The sequence below is a fragment of the Balaenoptera borealis genome (genome assembly GCF_965194805.1).
Source record: "Balaenoptera borealis genome assembly, chromosome: 8".
NCBI classification, from domain to species: Eukaryota; Metazoa; Chordata; class Mammalia; order Artiodactyla; family Balaenopteridae; genus Balaenoptera; species Balaenoptera borealis.
Window position 1 is genome coordinate 120,927,842 of NC_138865.1, and position 18,282 is coordinate 120,946,123.

An 18,282-nucleotide genomic window follows, 5' to 3' on the forward strand; every position below is an offset into this window, starting at 1 on the left:
TGAGAGACGAGTCCTTGGGCCCCAACAGCTGTGTGTGGGAGGAGGGGCCCCAGGAGCCAGAATGGGGTGAGGGTGCCAAGGCTCAGAGCTGTCACCCAGGGGCCAGCAGGAGGGCAGGGCAGGGCAGGGCAGTGTGCTGGCTTTGGGGGACACCCCTGCAGAGCCCCAGGCTGGTGGGGACAGAACCACTGGAAGGTGTAGGCAGGAGGTTTCCAGGCACAGCTCAGGTCCCAGCTAGGTGTCAGGTGTGCTGACCTGGAAGGAAGAGGGATGCAGAGGGGTGGGACAGCTGGGGCAGGTGAGGCTGGAGAGGAAGGGCCTGCTTACTCAGCAGCCCCCGCCCCCGTGGGTTTGGGTTGTGTCCCAAGCGAGGGGCTCACTGGTGGATTGCTGGAGGGGACATGGGGGTGGCCGGGAGGGCATGGCGGGGGCCCTGGTGAGAAGGAACGGGCTGCAGAAGGATCTAGGAGGTAGAATTCTGGGGTCTGAGTTGTGGGGAGTCACGGCAGGGAATGGGGAGTGCTCCGTGGACGGCTGAGTTTGGGGTACCTAGAGGCACGGCCACGGGGAGAAGTCCGGGAGGCAGAGCCCAGGCCGGGGAGTGGGGACCCTTGTGTGGGTGTGGCTTTGGATGGGGCCACACGGGCAAGGGGAGGAGCGGGAGGCCAGAGGCCAGAGGCCAGGACGAGCTCTGAGGTCCCGCTGGAGGCCGCTTACAGAGGTCAAGGGAACGGAACTCCAGGGCAGGAAGAGGGTCCCCGGGGGAGGGGAGGCGCAGGAGGACCTGGACGGAGGAGTGGGAGGCCGCCAGGAGGTGAGGCCTATAAGCTGGGCCAGGAGGCTCTCTTCGCCCTCCCCAGGGGTAGTTTCAGGGGCAGGGCTCACCAACCCTGGACCCTCACCCGGAGGGGACATCCAAGGAGGGGCTCGCTCAGAGCTGGGCTGACGGGAAGGTTTGGGGAGAGAGGGGGAGCTCCAGCCGCGGGGTCTTCGTGCAAAGGCTCACAGGTGGGGTGGGGCCTTGGGGCGCGGGGTGCAGTCAGGGGTGGGGGCTGGGCGGGGCCAGTGCAGGTGCTGCAGGGCCTGGGCGGGGGTTGAAAGCACCCGGAGACCCGGGTGGCAGCTGCAGAGAGTGGCCGCTGGGGGGCGCCCGTACACCCAGGGCCCTGACTCAGGGCGGCCCCTCTGAGCCTGGCTGCCCACCAAGGACGGGAGGTGGGGGGGGGGCGGCGGTCAGGCCCCGCCTCTGCGTGCAGAGCCCTGGGGGCTTCTGTGGACTGCGGGGGGCCGGGGAGGGCAGGGAAGCAAGGGCTGCAGGGAACACCGGCTTGGCCAGCCCAGGACCAACTGTGCACTTTGCTCTGGGGCCCCAAGCCCGCCCTCCCCGCGTGCTCTGAGCCCAACGCGTGGCCGCCTCGTCCGTCTCCCCCTCGGGCGGCTCCAGCGCGGCCCTGCTCTCCTGCTGTTCTCCCCAGGACCCTGGGGCCGCCTCCCCCGCCCCCGCCCCTCCTTCCCTGCAGATCTGCACCTTCATGTGCCTGCCCCCTCCAGGAACACGGCCACTCTCCCTCTCCTGTCCCCGTCCTCTCCTGCAGGCGCCCCTCACCCGCTCTCAGCAAGTTTCTGGTCCGCTGTGACGCTGTGACCGGCTCTGGCCCTGCCAGGTTCCTGCCACCCTGGGTGCAGCTGTCGCCTGACTCAGCAATGGGGGCAGCGCCCAGGCCAAAGGGAATCTGAGCTGGATAAACACGCAGAATCTGCCAGAACCTCCCAGCAACCCCAGGCCCAGTTAAGCCCAGGCTTCCCCTGCTCTCTGAAGCGCCCAGCCCCACCACGCCCGCCCAAGACCTCACCCGCCCGGGGAACTAGGAGCTGTAGGCCGGGGGTCCCACCCAGGGGGCCCCGCACAGGCAGGCAGGCAGGCTGCTCCCCACTCCCCGCCTGTGGCCTTAGGAAGGCAGTGGTCCTCTCTGAACCTTGGTTTCCTCTTCTGGAAGATGTTTGCTTTAAGGATTGAAGGAGAGGCCCCGTGAAGCCCTCTGCGGAGAAGCAGGCCCCAGGTGGGTGCGTCACCAGCACCACTCTGTGCCCCCCTCCCTACCCTGCCCCGACACAGGCCTCTTCCTCCCCGTCTCCCTCCCAGGTCGGCACAGGCCACGCCCACCTTGGTGTCATCTGGCTGTGGCCAGTCTGGGAGAGCCCTAGGCCAGGCCGCCCAAAGGGCAGCAGGTGTGTGTTGCTGGCCCAGTAGAGGGGTTGCCCCTGGGGGTCCCTGAAAGCACTGGCCTGTCTTGTCACCCGGAAGCCGAGGGGCAGGTTGCCCCTGGGGGTCCCTGAAAGCACTGGCCTGTCTTGTCACCAGGAAGCCGAGGGGCAGGGCAGGGGGTGCCCAGGAGAGGTCGTCCAGCCAGTGGCCCTGTGTGGGGCCCGCCTCTTGCTGCCGTCAGCTTCCTGGGTGTCAAGGGGGGGGCTCACAGTGCTGCCTCCTGGACACTGGGGTCACGCAGGGCCTGGGGCACGGTGAGCACTCGCCAGGCCTGCTGTCCTGCCGCTCGCTTGGCCACAGGCGGGTGTCCGTCCTGCGTGCGGTCTCCCAGGTCTGGTGGCCACGCCATCCCGCCTGGGTCGGGGCGGGGCACGTGTGCCGGCACTGCCGCGTGCACCGGGCTGCTGCTTGGGCGCCGAGGGCGCCCGGCCCCGTCGGGAGTGTGCGCACGGGCGCACCCCTGCTTCCCTTGGACCCTGCCCGGGTCCTCCCTGACCACGCCTGGTCCAGGAGTCCAGGCCCTCTGTCTATCCATCCGTCCACGTTGATGTGTCCACTCCATTCCGTCCCCAGGCTTCACGTGGAAGATTTCAGCCTGGACTCCTCTCTGTCTCAGTAAGTGCTTGGCTCACAGGTGGCCTCCCAGCCCCTGGCAGGCCCAGGGGGAGGGCGCCTCGGGCCGTGCCAGCCCAGGGGGGAGGGTCCGCTCCAGCCGCACTATCTGCCCTGCAGCCGGGTGAGAGCGGGGACACGGCCGGTGCTGCTGGGCCTTGGGTGGGGCTTCCTGGGGAGGAGCCTGGGGGTAAGAAATGGGGGTGTCCGGAGGCCAATACCCCACAGGTGGTGACCACAGCCCTCGGGAGGGAACAGGGACCCCTGCCGTGTTGCCTATGTGGGGACAGGTGTACAGGTGACCACTGGTGACCATTCGGACCCCCAGGCGCCTGGCTCGGCTGCCCCACTGTGAGCCCTGCCAGGCTTTTCCTGGCTTCAGCTAGGATCTAGGTCAAGCAGAGGGTGCCTTGAGGTCGGGGTACCCAAGTGCCCTCAGCAGCCCCATCAGGGGCATTCCTGGGAAAGAGCCCCCCACCTGCTCACACCCATGGCGTCCAGTGTGGCCACCGACTGGGGCCTGGTGTTTAGTCTCGTTAATTAACACCGTCGGCGTTGGCCACCACCGCGCGCTCGGGGCTTCTCCGCGCCGCCCCCTGCAGCCCGAGGCTTTGCGCTGTTACGCCGCAGGCAGGAGCCTGGGAGCTGCCCTGGGCCTCAGTCCCCCAGCGGTGGCGCAGTGGGTAACAGGAGGGGGAAGGCACCTCCGCCACCGTAGGGCTGTCCCAGCCCCACCAGGAGTGGGTCTGAGACCGTGGGAGGATGTGGACGGTTGCAGCCGCCTGAGGGGCCGAGGCTGGGGTCCTGCTGCCCCAGGATTGCATTGTCACGGGCAGAGCAAACGTCCCTGGGCCCTGGGAGGCCCAAGGAGGCTCACTGGGGCCCCTGACCGAGCCAAGGCTCCAGTACAAGGACGCTCTCGGACGGCGCCGTCTGTTGGTTTTCACCCGGAGCCCTTGCTTTCCTCGGGGTGCCAGGCACTGGGAGGGCTGACTGGCAGAGGGGAGGCGCATGGCCGCGGGCTGACGTGGGACGGCGGGCGGCCTGTGCCCCGGCCTGTACCGTGCGAGGAGCTGCAGGAGAGCCTGTGCCCCCGATGCCCCCACAGGCGAGGCTGCAGCTGGGGCAGAGCAGCCCGTCCGCCTGAGGGCCCCGCCTCCAAACCCAGAGCAGCCCGGCTCCTTGCCCGCCCACCCTGGGACCTACCACTGCCCGGGGAGCAGGGCGGGCCAGGTGTCTCTCCTTGTCCAGGCCCTTGGGCGGGGTCACAGGCTCTGCCCATTCTCAGAATAGCCGGCCTCAGGGTTGGCAGTTGGGTCCGGGCCCTGCTCTTCCATCTTGCTCGGGGCTCTGTGGCCTCCTGCGTGGAGCTCCCAGGTACCGGCTGGAGAGCCACCGGCACGCAGCGGCAGACTGGGGAGAAGGCCGCCAGACCCCGGCCCCATGTGAGTGCAAGGCTGTCACAGCCGGGCGGGGGGGCCTCCCCACAGCCGTGCGCCTGGTGTCTCGTCACCCTCCCCCCGGGACCGGCCGCCTGGCCCTGCGTTTGCCGCTTCCCGGCACAGGCCATCTGTGCCAGAGCCGCCTGCCAGGGATCCCTGGAAGGCCACTCCCCCAGGCTGCCGGTCGTCGGGGAGAGCTGTAGCCCCCTTCCTCTACCTGCCCTCGCCTGGCAGGTCCGGTCCTGGTGTGGGGTGGGTGGAGTTCAAGCTGCTCTGCTGGCACGAGGGGGCCTCCTCTGGTCCACCCCAGCGTGGGCAAGACCCTGCACACCGGCAGCGGGCCTGGGCCCACTCGAACGCAAGCCGAGTGGGGATGGGGCAGAGCCGCCTGCTGGGACCTGACTCCTACGCCCCTGAAGCTCGGGAGACCCAGGCCCCATCGGGAGTCCAGAGGCCTGTCTCCTCTGACCACTGGGTGACCTGAGCCAGCGTCCAGCCCGGGTGGGCCTCAGTTTCCACGTGTGTAGGGACGGGGCTGGCGGGACCCCGCCGAGAGGCCCTGTGGCCGGGCTCGGGGAGATGGCTCTCGAGCTGCCCGGCCTGGATCCCTGTCCTCGCCAGCCTGAGAGCTGCTCACTCCGTGAGGGACAGAAGGGAGCAGGGCTCAGGACTGTCCCGGGACAGGGTGTGGGTTTGGCCTGTCCAGTCCTTGGGGCTCGTGGCCTAGCCCCAGAGGGTACCCCAGGGACCGTCTGAGGCCGGGGCTCTCAGAAGCCTTGGGGCCCCGTGACCAGGCCTGCCCAGGGCTGTAGACCTTCCTGCGCCCCGGGCGTCCTGCCGAAGGAGCGGGTGGATGGATGTGAGGGGGTGCAGACGAAGTGCACCCCTCGCCTGCCCTCGCCCAGGGCTCTTGAGCTGTGTTTGCCGGGCCATCGCCCTGTGAGCCCTCGGCCGGCTCCTGGCTCCTGGGCCCCCACCCAGCCCTCCCCCGCTCCCCAGAGCAGCTTCCTTGGGCCTGGTCACCGGCTCCACCATGGGGCCACCACAGGGCCTCAAGCCACAGCTGGTGGCCGGCAGCCACGTGCCACCGGCAGCCATACACGTGGGTTTATGGCACGGGGCCGTCTCTTCTGGGTGATGGGAGTGATAGGTGTGGGCCAAAGTCATACGCAGAGCAAGTCCAGCCCCGATCGCTGGCACCGCCAAGCTGGTGGGTGCCAGGGCCCGAGCCACGGGCGTGGGCCGTCTCTCACTTCATCCTCTCTCTGAAAACCAACACTTACCTGGACTTTACGAGGGAGGACCTGAGGCCCAGAGAGGACCGTGTTAACTTGTGCACGGTCGCGGCAGCCCTGCCAGGCTCCCTCAGGATGCCCGTGGCAGGCGGCTCCTGTCACCGCGCGGGCCCCAGGTGAGGCGGCCGAGGCTCAGACAGGCGGGGCTCTGCCAGGCCAGGCGGTCCGTGACCCCAGCGTGGCCACATCCCCCAGGAACTTGTGGAGCCAAGAGCACGTCCTGCCGCTGCATTACACCCGTTGCACCCTCACTTCAGAGTAAATGGAAAGCTTGTAACTTACTTTCTCTGGTGGGAGAGGCGGGCAGACACAGCTCGTGAAAAATTAAAAGTGGAGGCGGCTCCGTGGATTTCCCCGGCACCCAGGCTCGACCTCCCGGGGCCGAGTCTCCGCCGGGCTCCGCCGCCCCCCACCCCTTTCTCTCCTCCCACGTGGAGAGCGCCCGGGGCCGGGGGCGCCTGTCCAGATGGGTGTCCACAGCCGCCCGGGCAGGGGGCTGACGGGTTCCATGTCTGAGGCGTGACCAGTCCCGGTTGGCAGTCCTGACCCCTGGGCCTAGGCGGGGACTTCCGGGGGCAGCAGGCAGCAGCCGTGAGAGGCATGCGGGCCGGGGGGCGCGGTGCACGGGGGGCAGGTCCCCGGGAGGCTGAGGAGGAAGGAGGGAGACTCGGCCACCAGCCACGCGCACCAGCCACGTGGGCCGAGCTGGGCCTTGCTGGCCAGGTGAGGGCCAGAAGGGGGTACCCGAGTGGAGGGGCACAAGGGGTGGGGACCCCTCCTTGCGGCTTTGCTGTGCGGTGCAGGACGGTGGGGGAGTGGTCCCTCGGGACACATGGGCACTGCCGAGGGGCGTCTGCCCCCTGACGTGGCCCAGGCCCAGCCCGGCTTGTCTGAGCCCCTCCTTCAGAGAGAAGGCGTTTGACTAACTCCCCAAAGGGACCCTCGGGGATTCCCGTGACCCAGCTCCGGGCAGCACCTACAGAGGAGGCTGGGGTTCAGGTCCAGTGGGGTGTGCTGAGGTACAGTGTACAGTGGATGCGTTGGGGTACAGTAGGGTATACTGGGGTGTAGTGTACAGTGGGGTACACAGAGATATACTGGAGTACAGTGCGTGTACCGGGGTACAGCGTACACTGAGATGTGCTGGGGTGCAGTGTACGCCGGGTGCGCTGGGGTACAGTGGTGTGCACAGGGATACACTGGGACACGACGGGGAGTGTGCTGGGCTGCTGTGTACAGTGGGTGTGCTGGGGTGCAGTGGGGTACGCAGAGACGTGCTGGAGCACAGCGGGCGTGCTGGCGTGCAGTGGGGTACGCAGAGACGTGCTGGAGCACAGGGGGCGTGCTGGGGTGCAGTGGGGTACGCAGGGACGTGCTGGAGTACAGCGGGCGTGCTGGCGTGCAGTGGGGTACGCAGAGAGGTGCTGGAGCACAGCGGGCGTGCTGGCGTGCAGTGGGGTACGCAGAGACGTGCTGGAGCACAGGGGGCGTGCTGGGGTGCAGTGGGGCACGCAGAGACGTGCTGGAGTACAGCGGGCGTGCTGGGGTGCAGTGGGGTACGCAGAGACGTGCTGGAGTACAGGGGGCGTGCTGGGGTGCAGTGGGGTACGCAGAGACGTGCTGGAGCACAGGGGGCGTGCTGGCGTGCAGTGGGGTACGCAGAGAGGTGCTGGAGTACAGCGGGCGTGCTGGGGTGCAGTGGGGTACGCAGAGACGTGCTGGAGCACAGGGGGCGTGCTGGCGTGCAGTGGGGTACGCAGAGACGTGCTGGAGCACAGCGGGCGTGCTGGGGTGCAGTGGGGTACGCAGAGACGTGCTGGAGCACAGGGGGCGTGCTGGGGTGCAGTGGGGTACGCAGAGACGTGCTGGAGCACAGGGGGCGTGCTGGGGTGCAGTGGGGTACGCAGAGACGTGCTGGAGTACAGGGGGCGTGCTGGGGTGCAGTGGGGTACGCGGAGAGGTGCTGGAGTACAGCGGGCGTGCTGGGGTGCAGTGGGGTACGCGGAGACGTGCTGGAGCACAGGGGGCGTGCTGGGGTGCAGTGGGGTACGCGGAGAGGTGCTGGAGTACAGGGGGCGTGCTGGGGTGCAGTGGGGTACGCGGAGACGTGCTGGAGTACAGCGGGCGTGCTGGGGTGCAGTGGGGTACGCAGAGACGTGCTGGAGCACAGGGGGCGTGCTGGGGTGCAGTGGGGTACGCGGAGACGTGCTGGAGCACAGGGGGCGTGCTGGGGTGCAGTGGGGTACGCAGAGACGTGCTGGAGTACAGCGGGCGTGCTGGCGTGCAGTGGGGTACGCAGAGACGTGCTGGAGCACAGGGGGCGTGCTGGGGTGCAGTGGGGTACGCAGAGACGTGCTGGAGCACAGCGGGCGTGCTGGGGTGCAGTGGGGTACGCAGAGACGTGCTGGAGCACAGGGGGCGTGCTGGGGTGCAGTGGGGTACGCAGAGACGTGCTGGAGCACAGGGGGCGTGCTGGGGTGCAGTGGGGTACGCAGAGACGTGCTGGAGCACAGGGGGCGTGCTGGGGTGCAGTGGGGTACGCAGAGACGTGCTGGAGCACAGGGGGCGTGCTGGGGTGCAGTGGGGTACGCAGAGACGTGCTGGAGCACAGCGGGCGTGCTGGCGTGCAGTGGGGTACGCAGAGACGTGCTGGAGCACAGGGGGCGTGCTGGGGTGCAGTGGGGTACGCAGAGACGTGCTGGAGCACAGCGGGCGTGCTGGGGTGCAGTGGGGTACGCAGAGACGTGCTGGAGCACAGGGGGCGTGCTGGGGTGCAGTGGGGTACGCAGAGACGTGCTGGAGCACAGGGGGCGTGCTGGGGTGCAGTGGGGTACGCAGAGACGTGCTGGAGCACAGGGGGCGTGCTGGGGTGCAGTGGGGTACGCAGAGACGTGCTGGAGTACAGCGGGCGTGCTGGCGTGCAGTGGGGTACGCAGAGACGTGCTGGAGTACAGCGGGCGTGCTGGGGTGCAGTGGGGTACGCAGAGACGTGCTGGAGCACAGCGGGCGTGCTGGCGTGCAGTGGGGTACGCAGAGACGTGCTGGAGCACAGGGGGCGTGCTGGCGTGCAGTGGGGTACGCAGAGACGTGCTGGAGCACAGGGGGGGTGCTGGCGTGCAGTGGGGTACGCAGAGACGTGCTGGAGCACAGGGGGCGTGCTGGGGTGCAGTGGGGTACGCAGAGACGTGCTGGAGTACAGGGGGCGTGCTGGGGTGCAGTGGGGTACGCAGAGACGTGCTGGAGCACAGGGGGGGTGCTGGGGTGCCGTAGAGCGTGCTGGGGTGCAGTGGGTGTATTGGGATGCTGTGTGCAGTGGGGTGCGTTGGGTAAAGTGTGCAGCGGGGTGTCCTGGGGTGCAGTGGGGTGCACTGACCACTGGCTCTGGGCTTGGACCCCGCCGGTCTGCGGGAGGCCTGTCCTGCCGCCCCGGCTGACCGCCCTGCACCAAGACCTGAGAGTGGGGAAGGGCCCACACCACCAGCTCCTCCCCCTGGGCCCTTCTTGAGCCCTGTGACCAGTGGGGGCCGCTGTGGTCAGGCCAGGGCCCCCGACCTGGCGAAGGTCAGGGAGGTGCTGGGGCTCTGCCCAAGTCCCCTCCCGCGGGCGCATCACCAGGGCAGGTCCAGACGGCTGCTGCCAACACATCAAGTCTGTGTCCCACACTGTGCCCGGAACAGGCCTGGGGAGTGATGAGTATTTTAAACACTTCTTGGAGATGTTGGGGCAGCCAGCCGCAGGCAGAGCAGTGCCATTAAACTTTCAAGGTGACAGCGGCATGAATTTCTGCATCGATAGGAGCTGGAGCCTGGTCAGAGGGGGAGGCGTTCACAGCCCTCCACCCTGGTGGACGACGACAGGGAGGTAGGGGTGGGGAGCAGGGACCTGGGCCAGCGTGCGCCTCACCTCTGCCTGTGGACCACTGTCCTGCATCCCATCTGCTCAACCGCCACCTCCTACATGCAGCCCTCCAAGATTCCTCTGGGTAGCACTACTCTGCCTTCAGGGTGCTCAGTCCCTCTGCCTCCTGTATCGCGGTCTTTACACAGAGCGTGGCTGAGCAGCTGCCTCACCTGGACAGTCTTAACGCACCCACAGGACATCCCTGAGGGTGGCGGGGCCGCCTCCACCTGACATCTGGGTGAGGTGAAGCACAGGGCATGGCATCTGGACCAGGCCTTTCCGGTCAAAAGCCCCGCCCCAAATCCCGGGCTTCTGGTGCCTCTGTCTGGTCAGGGGGTGAGAGCTGGCCACAGTGATGCCCACGGGCCGTTTGTGGGGTCCTAAGACCCACCTGCCAATGGGGCAGATGCAGCCTGGAACGGAGGCCGTGTGGGAGATGCCAGGTGCCAACCAGAGCAAGGCAGCCCAGCCCCGGTGCCCCCACCCCGCGAGGGAAGCCTAGACCATTCCCGCCACGGGAACCTGGCTACAGGGTCATTGTCGTCCTGCCTGCTGTCAACACTGGAGTTTCCATTATGGTGGAACATTAAGCCCTCGCCTGGCCAGCATGCCGGCCACAGCGGGCTCGCGGCCAAGGCGGGGGCAGCGGCCCATGGCCTCCGGGTCCCATGTTACCATAGTGACCAGACGGTCCATCCCCACCCCGCCTCCTCATTCGACAGGAAACTCCTGCCAGTCCGTGTGGTCTGTTCCCAGGATGCTGGGAGCCCGGGCAGGGGTCAGGGCCTCTGGGGATCGTCCAGGGAATGGCCTCGGCGGGAGGGGGCCCACTGCCGGCCTGTCTGCCTCGACCATCCCGCCGGCTGCAGCGAGTCTCCAGGCACAACCACCAGGGGCCTCCAGACAAAGCAGCTGACCATTGGCTTCTGGAACATTCTGTACTAATGATATGGCATGTTTTGAGCCAAGGGCCACACAGGCCACATGTAATCCTGGTGGCTGCCGTGACAGCCCAGGCTGGGGGCCTGTGAGCATTCACCTCTGCGGGGCCTGGAGGGCCCTGGGCACTGAGAAGGCGGCAGCCGGTGGGCAGGTCCGCTGGGGGCACGTGGGGATGTGGCACCCAGGGCCTTCTGCCCGAGGTGGCAGCGCTGACCCTGGCTCTGGCAGCAGGGAGGGGCCCGCCGTGTGGGGGGCTTTGGGCTGGAGCCCCCGCTGGCCCCGGGCCCACTCCTTCCTGCCCGCCCCCCAGGGTCCAGGTGGAGTTCTACGTCAACGAGAACACCTTCAAGGAGAGGCTTAAACTGTTCTTCATCAAAAACCAAAGATCCAGTGAGTGGGGCCTTCAGGGTGGGGGGCAGGGGCGGTGGGAGTGCCCCTCACCTCCGGCCCGCACCACGTTCCACCCTGTGGGGACCCGCCGCCCCTGGCAGCCGGGTGGCACCGCCTCGGCCCCTTCACCCCGAGGGGCTCCCTGGCCCCTCCGTGTGGCCCCACCCTCCCGTCATGGGTACCCTCCACCTGCATCCCAGCAGGAGCTTGGCCCCCTGGGATGCAAGATGGGGTGCGCAGGTGCCCGTGGGTCCTGGTCCGTCAGTCTGTCGGTTGCTCCCCCCACCCCCCGCCACCGGTGCCGGCAGCTCGGGGAGCCCTCTGTACCACGTCTGTGAGGCGGGACAGGGTGAAGCCTGTCAGAGGCCGGCCCAGCAGAGCCACGCTGTCAGTGCTGGCAGGGCAGCCGGTGCGGAGGCCCAGGTGCAGAGGGAGGAGTGCGGGCTGAGACCCCGGCCAGTCCGGGAGCCGTGACCAGCGTCCCGCCCCCCACAGGCCTGAGGATCCGGCTGTTCAACTTCTCCCTGAAGCTGCTGACCTGCCTGCTCTACATCGTCCGCGTCCTGCTGGACGACCCGGCCCTGGGGATCGGATGGTGGGTGACCCGCGGGCCCGGGGCTGGGCCTTCTTGTGGGCCCTCTGCCGTTACAGAGGCCCATGGGGTCCGCACAGGGGTCCGTGCCCGGCGCCCTGTGCCCAGGGCCTTGGGGAGTCAGTCCTTCCTGCCCCCATGGGACCCCACCCAGCATCCCTCCCCAACAGAGCCGTGGCCAGGACGCCACCCCCAGGCTCCTGCTGACCAGCCGGCTCAGCATGGGCAGGAGGGTGTCCTTGTCGTAGACGACGGCTGCGTTTGCAGCCACCCCCGGACCTGGACAGAGCTCTCCTTGGGGGTCTGGGATGCCCCCTCCCTGCTCGCCCAGGGGTGCGCGGGGGGGGTCTCAGCGAGGGGCTCTGGCTCCCTCAGCTCCGGCTGGGCAGGCAGGGGTGCCAGGCCTCGTGGTGCAGGGAGGGTGTGTGCCTCTTTCTTGGGGCTCCACCCGGTTCCCCTTGCCCCTCCCGGCCCACCTCCCCCTCTGCTCCGGGAGCCTCTCTGGACTCCCTCATACCCGGATGTGGGATTCTGGAAGGTTCTGGAACGGTCCTCTGTCTCCTGCTTCCCTCTTTTGCTCTTTCTGGGGGGTTTCCCCAGCTTTCTCTCCAGCCCTCTAGTTGAGATTTTCACTTCTGCTCTTGTGTTTTCTGGTTTCCGAGAACGCTTCATCTCCAAGGGTCGCTCCCCCTGCAGGCGCCCTGCCACCAGCACCTCGGGTTTGTCTGAAACGCTTTCCTTTCTTACAGTTTCCCCTTCTGCTCGGTCTCTGCTCCCCCGAGCTCATGTTGAAGGGACTTCCTCAAGCGTCTGGCCACTCACACTGAGGTTGGGCTCTCGGAGGCCGAGGGCCCTGCGGTCAGGGTGTGTGGCCGGTTGGTCACCACCGTCCCCTGGGTCTGCCCGGCTCCTCAGAGCAGATCCTTCCCCTCCTCCCTGCAGGGTAAGGCCTGGCCCCTGGGCTCCTGCCGGCTGAGCTGGGAAGGAGGCCGGGGTCAAAGTTCGCAGTGCAGGCTTGTAGTTACCTCCCCGCCACGTGCAGCGGGGCGGGTTCCCCAGGCCAGACCCTCACCCACTCCTGAGAACGGACCTCCTGTCTTCATCGGGGGTGCGGGAGGACAGATCCCACCGTGGTGGTTTGAGAAGGAAACCGGGGTTCTGACTCTCAAAGCACTTTCCTGGGTTCATCCCACCTTCTCCCACTCCCAGAGGCGTCTGGGACATCTGGCTTTACATCCCCACAGGGACCGGCTTTGTTGTATTCATTGCATAGCGCCTGGCACATGACGGGTGGGTGGGAGAGTGAATGGATGGGTGAGGGGGCTGGTAGATGTATGGGTGGATGGATGGAGGGATGAATAGATGGATGGACAATGGATGGATGGGTGGATGGATGAGTGGATAGATGGCGGGTGGATGGATGGGTGGATAAATGAGTGGATAGAAGGATGGATGGTGGATGAGCGGGTGGATGGATGGATGATGTAAGGATGGTGGATGGATGGATGGGTGGATGGATGGGAGGGTGGCCGGCGACTTCTATGGGCATTGAGTTTGCAACAACAGGCTCAGGCTAAGGAGGAAGTGGGTCAGTTGAGAAAAAAGGAGGAGGGAGCTGCCCGTCACCATGGGGCTCTGTGAGAGTGAGGTCCTGTTGGCCAGTGACCCTGGCTTTGGTTGTAATCTGGGGCAGAACTAGCATGTCTGCCGGGCCCCTGCCACCTTCCCAGTGATGGGCATCCAGGTGGCTTGGGGAGGCTTGTCCTCGGGAGTGACTTAGGAACATGCGTCTTGGAGTCGGCACCACGGGGCAGGAGCTCGGCTTTCTCTCCGTGTCTCACGCACATCGTCCAGCCTTGTTTCGGCAGCTCTGGCCTCCAGGAGGCCCTGAGTGCCCCATGGTCCATCTCTGGCCACACACAGCCCTTTCTCTGCCGGCAGCCCAGGTGGAATCCCCACTCCCTCCTGGGCTCCCCTCTTGTGTTCTCCTCACCCGGCCTGCCCCTCCTCCTGCCCCTCATCCGTTAGAGACCCTTCGAGAGCGTCTGCAGGGTGGGAGCAGGCTGCCTCATCCCCCAGGTGTTAGGATACAGATGCCTGTCTGAGATGTGGGGGCCTGGCCCTGGTTGGGGAGAGTGTGCCCCCCATACACCCTAAGCCCGTGGCAACCCTGGGAAGGGTCTGGTCCCTTTGGGGGCGGTGCTGGGAGGGGCCGTGGCCGGCCAGCTGTGTCTCTCCACAGCTGGGGCTGCCCGAAGCAGAATTACACCTTCAATGAGTCGTCTTCCGAGATCAATTGGTGAGTTTGCCACCCAGCTCCCACTCAGAGGCCCAGGGCCGGGGGGGGGGGGGTGGACAGAGGGTGACACTGCCCAGCCCCCCAGGATAGATGCCCAGCCGCAGCCCGTGACCCTTCTGGGATCCCCGGGCCCTGGCCAAGCAGCGGGCAGTGGCAGGGTGGCCCCTCAGAGTACAGCCCCTGAGGCCCAGGAGCAGTCTAAGAGTGACAGCAGGGGTCACCACCAGCCGGCTTGGCCCAGCCCTCATGGACTGTGGGTGGGAGGAGAGATGCCCCGAGGACCTGCCGGGGGGTCGATCGCTGCCTCTGCAACTCACGACCCTTTAGCCAAAGAGAGCAGGCGCCCAGTCAGGCAGTGGGAAGTGACACCAGAGCGGCGGAGGAGCCTGGTCCACAGGTTAGGACGTGTCCCAGGGCCTTGGCCGCCTTCTTGAGGGAGGCTTCTCCCTTCCAGCCTCCCCAAACCCAGAGGCCCCCTTTGGCATTAGCCTGCACCTGCGCCCCTCCCCTGGCACCCCCGGCCCAGCCTTGCAGAGCAGCGCTGGTCCTTCGCAGCAGCAGGACCCAGTGCGGCAGCCCCTCAGCACTCTGTCCCGGGCTCCTCCGCTTCTCCCACTCCGGCCCGGCGCCCGGGCCCCCGGAAGGCACGCACAGGTGGGGTGGAAGGGACACGCCAGCCCCTCCCTTTGCACCCGGCCCTGGAGGCCTCTCCTTTCCGGGCCTGTGACTCGGAGTGGCGGCCAGCGCAGCTCCTGAGCCCGGGCCCAACTCTCATCCAAGCAGCCCGGAAGGCCTGGGGATTTCAGGGTCTGTGTCCCTCGGCCGAGGAAATAACTGCCTAACGCCCCCGCTGCGGCGGGGGCCCTCCCACCCCACAGGGGCACACGGGGGTCAGGGCCTTGGCCGTCTGGGGTCTGGCTCTGCCTGGGGAGGGTGGGCAGGGTCGGCACTGAGCTCGGCCACCCGACCCCTCCTGCTGGTCTCACCCCAACCTTTGTCCCGAGGCTGCGTCTGGGCAGGGACCCCCCCCCCAAGTCACTCCCCTCCCCTGCTGGGTCATGGGCGAGGAACTGAGGTCGGAAACCGGGCACCGTGATGGCCAGCGCCCCGCCCCTGCAGGGACCCGCACAGGAGCCTGTGCTGGGAGCCCGGCCGAGAAGGGGAGGCCGCCTGGGCCAGCTGCGGGCTCTGAGCCCACGGCCCGTCCCCGGGGCAGCCCGCTTAGGCCCTGGCCTCACGGGCCCCGCCCTGGGGCCTCCTTTTCCCGGAGAGCCTCCCCTTCCCTCCTGCTCTCGGCCCCTCCGTCCAGCCTGCGGTCAGCAGAGGCCCAGGGCTCACCTCCCTCTCTCCCCAGGGCCCCCATCCTGTGGGTGGAGAGGAAGACGGCTCTGTGGGCCATTCAGGTGAGTGGAGGGGGCACGGCTCTGGGGGACCCCTGCCTGCCCTGGCCCCACTCAGAGGCTCCGCCCCTCCCCGCCCCAGGTCATCGTGGCCATTATCAGCTTCCTGGAGACCATGCTCCTCATTTACCTCAGCTACAAAGTGAGTGCCCCCCAGGCCTGGCCCTGCCCTCGCCCAGCCCCACTCCCTGCCCTCCCTGCCCCACCCTGGGCCCCCTCCCCGCCCACCTGCTCTGAAGCCCACCCCCTTGGCTCCCCAGGGCAACATCTGGGAGCAGATCTTCCGCGTGGCCTTCATCCTGGAGATGATCAACACGCTGCCCTTCATCATCACGGTGGGTGAACCGCCGGCCGAGGAAGGGGGCCGCCGAGCCCCCCGCCCCTGACCCGTCTCCTCCGCAGATATTCTGGCCGCCGCTGCGGAACCTGTTCATCCCGGTGTTTCTGAACTGCTGGCTGGCCAAGCACGCCCTGGAGAACATGATCGTGAGCCGTGGGCCGGGCAGCTCTGGACAGAGTGGGCTCCCCCCCGCCCCGCCCCGCCCCGCCCCGCCCGCTTCACCTCTGCGAGGCCCCCAGGACCCCAGGGCACAGCTCGCCGTGCCCTGGCCCTGCGGAGAGCTGGCCCGCTTCCTTCGGTGCCCAGGAGGCCGGGTTGACCGGTGGACATACGTGTCTCTGTCACCACGAGGTGCCCTCACGCCTCCTTCCTGACCAGCCGGAGCCCCAGCCCTGATGCCCAGGGGGGAGAGTCACCCAGGCCTGTCCCTGACCCTGGAATCATGGCTGGAGGAGGGAGAGGGTGAAAGTGCAAGTGAGCGCAGGCGGGGCCCCGAGACCCAGGGCCACGGGCAGACCCCGTGCTGAGGTCTGAGCAAGGCCCCTGTCGGCAGGCAGCGCAATGACTCTTTTCTCCCAGGGCACCCTCCCCAGCCCAGGCTCCCTTGGTTCACCCCGTCCCAACTGCAAAGTGAGGCGAGGGTGCTGAGGTCACAGACGGCCTCTGGCCTGTGCCCGGGGTCCTCCCCTGGCATGGCGGAGGCCAGACGGGGAGAGCGAGAGTTGAGGTCAGGTGGAGCCGCGGCCACGCCCTCCCCCCCCCCCCCCCGACCCCGTTCACTCATTCTCGTGCATCTGGGACGTGCGGGGAGGGGGTGGGGGGGAAGGGCCCTGGGCTCCGTCCAGTCCCTGCTCTGCCCCTGATGGCGCCACTTCCCACAGAACGACTTCCACCGCGCCATCCTGCGCACCCAGTCGGCCATGTTCAACCAGGTCCTCATCCTCTTCTGCACCCTGCTCTGCCTGGTCTTCACGGGGTGAGTCCCTGCCCGGCGGCCGCATAGCCCGGCCCCAGGCAGAGCCAGGCCCTCGCGTCTAAGAAGCCGGGATGGAGGACCGGGAGGCAGCTCGGAGCCCCTGTTCCTAGGCCAGGGCTGCCGAGTTCGGCTCCTCTGGGCCCCGGGGAGACGTCGTGGAGGAGGGCACTGGCTCCTGGCTGGGGGGGGTGGGGGGGCACCCTTGGCTCGAGGTCCAGCTGAGAATAAGGTCTGGGAGCAGCCAGGGGGCTGGAGCGGAGAGCCTGCCACCCCGTGCCCCGAGCGAGGACGCGGGCAGGTCCCAAGGTGTGCCTCCCACCTCCCCTCCCCCACGCCCCCCGACACACACACACACACTTCAGCGGAGCGGGGCGGGGTGTCCGCGGGGTAGGAAACGCCAGGGTGGTCCAGCCGGCCCCCTGCCCGCAGCCAGCGCGTCCACCCTGGGCAGGGCCCCAGCACCGCTGTGTGCTGCGCCGCGGTGTACGTGGGGTCGGGACGCAGGGCCACGGCGGGGGAAGGACTGTCCAGCTCTAGCTGGGCGGGGGGCTGAGCGGGCCCCGCGCCGTCTGACCTCCTGGGGGAGGACGAGCTCCGAGGTGGGTGGCAGGTAGGGGCTCGCAGCCTGGGTGGCCTCGCCCACCCGCTCTGACCCCAGGCCCACGCTGCACCCACGCAGCGCCGTGTCCGCGCTCCCGGCCAATTTTCTAGGGGCCTCAAAAGCGCCTCGGGGCAGGAAAGGAAGGTCCGGGGGACGTGCTGGGTGTGCCAGCTCCGCAGGCCGGGGTCGGAAAGCGCAGAGCTGGACCCAGGCCCAGGCTGGGGGGCCGTGTCGGCGACAGCTGACGTGCTGTCGCGGGCAGGCCCAGCCTCGCCCCAGGAGCCAGGGCGGCCGAGGCCCCGCCACCACCCCCATCCCCGGTTCCAGGACCTGCGGCATCCAGCACCTGGAGCGCGCGGGCGACAACCTGTCCCTCCTGACGTCCTTCTACTTCTGCATCGTCACCTTCTCCACCGTGGGCTACGGAGACGTGACGCCCAAGATCTGGCCGTCCCAGCTGCTGGTGGTCATCATGATCTGCGTGGCCCTCGTGGTGCTCCCGCTGCAGGTGGGCCCTGCCCGGCAGGAGGCGAGAGGGTAGAGGAGGGGCGCCACTCCTGGGAGGGGCCGCAAGGCCAAGACCCCGACGGGGGCACGGGGGGTGTGGACGCCGCTTCACGGGGGCCTGCCGGGGCCTCCTGGGGGTCTGTAGCTAGTGAGGCCCCGCAGCCGTCAGGACAGTGGGGGGGGGGCGTCCTCAGACGGCACCCCCAGGTCCCATGCGGAGTGTGGGGGGGCTGCCAGGGTGTCCCGTGGGCTGGGCATCAGGAGTCCTCAGCCGGTGCAGCAGCAGCCGTCAGGACCGTGTGGGGCACAGCTGCTTCCCCGTCACCTGTCAGCAAGGCCAATCTGCCGGCTGAGCCACCCGTGTTTAGGTACGAAAGGTAGAGGCCTGGAGAGGGGCCCAGTGGCTGCAGGCACCCCCAACCCTTCAGAGGGCAGGAAAAGGCCCAGGGAGGGATCAGGATGGACTGGGGGAAGCCAGACCCCACGGGGGACACGCAGGACTTGGAGGGACGGGGCGGGGGAGGTGCCTAACTGTGGCTGCAACAGGGGCCAGTCCACCCCGGGGGTCCTCTGCTGACCCTGAGCTCAACTCCCCACCCCCGCCCTGCAGCTCGGAGCCCCCAGCCCCAGCCGACACCCCCTCTTCCCTGCTTCCCCCTGGTCCGGAGCACAGCCCACCCCCCTCCAGGAAGGCCTGCTGCGTGTGAGGGACACCCGTGG

The 18,282-nt window shown here is 68.1% G+C and overlaps 1 protein-coding gene across 5 annotated transcripts in view; it reads left to right on the forward strand.

The window, feature by feature from the left end:
• Positions 1–18,282, forward strand: part of KCNT1 (potassium sodium-activated channel subfamily T member 1) — a 69,530-nt gene that overhangs the window by 31,166 nt on the left and 20,082 nt on the right. For 3 of the 5 annotated variants that reach the window (XM_082401815.1, XM_082401818.1, XM_082401817.1), the window contains 9 exons: positions 10,768–10,847; positions 11,343–11,442; positions 13,682–13,738; positions 15,093–15,141; positions 15,221–15,280; positions 15,399–15,473; positions 15,541–15,624; positions 16,360–16,454; positions 17,383–17,563. In XM_082401815.1, coding sequence (XP_082257941.1) covers positions 10,768–10,847; positions 11,343–11,442; positions 13,682–13,738; positions 15,093–15,141; positions 15,221–15,280; positions 15,399–15,473; positions 15,541–15,624; positions 16,360–16,454; positions 17,383–17,563 — 781 coding nt within the window. Of the gene's footprint in view, positions 1–2,839; positions 2,882–10,767; positions 10,848–11,342; positions 11,443–13,681; positions 13,739–15,092; positions 15,142–15,220; positions 15,281–15,398; positions 15,474–15,540; positions 15,625–16,359; positions 16,455–17,382; positions 17,564–18,282 lie in introns of all 5 variants that reach the window. The other 2 variants (XM_082401819.1, XM_082401816.1) reach the window with 1 other exon arrangement.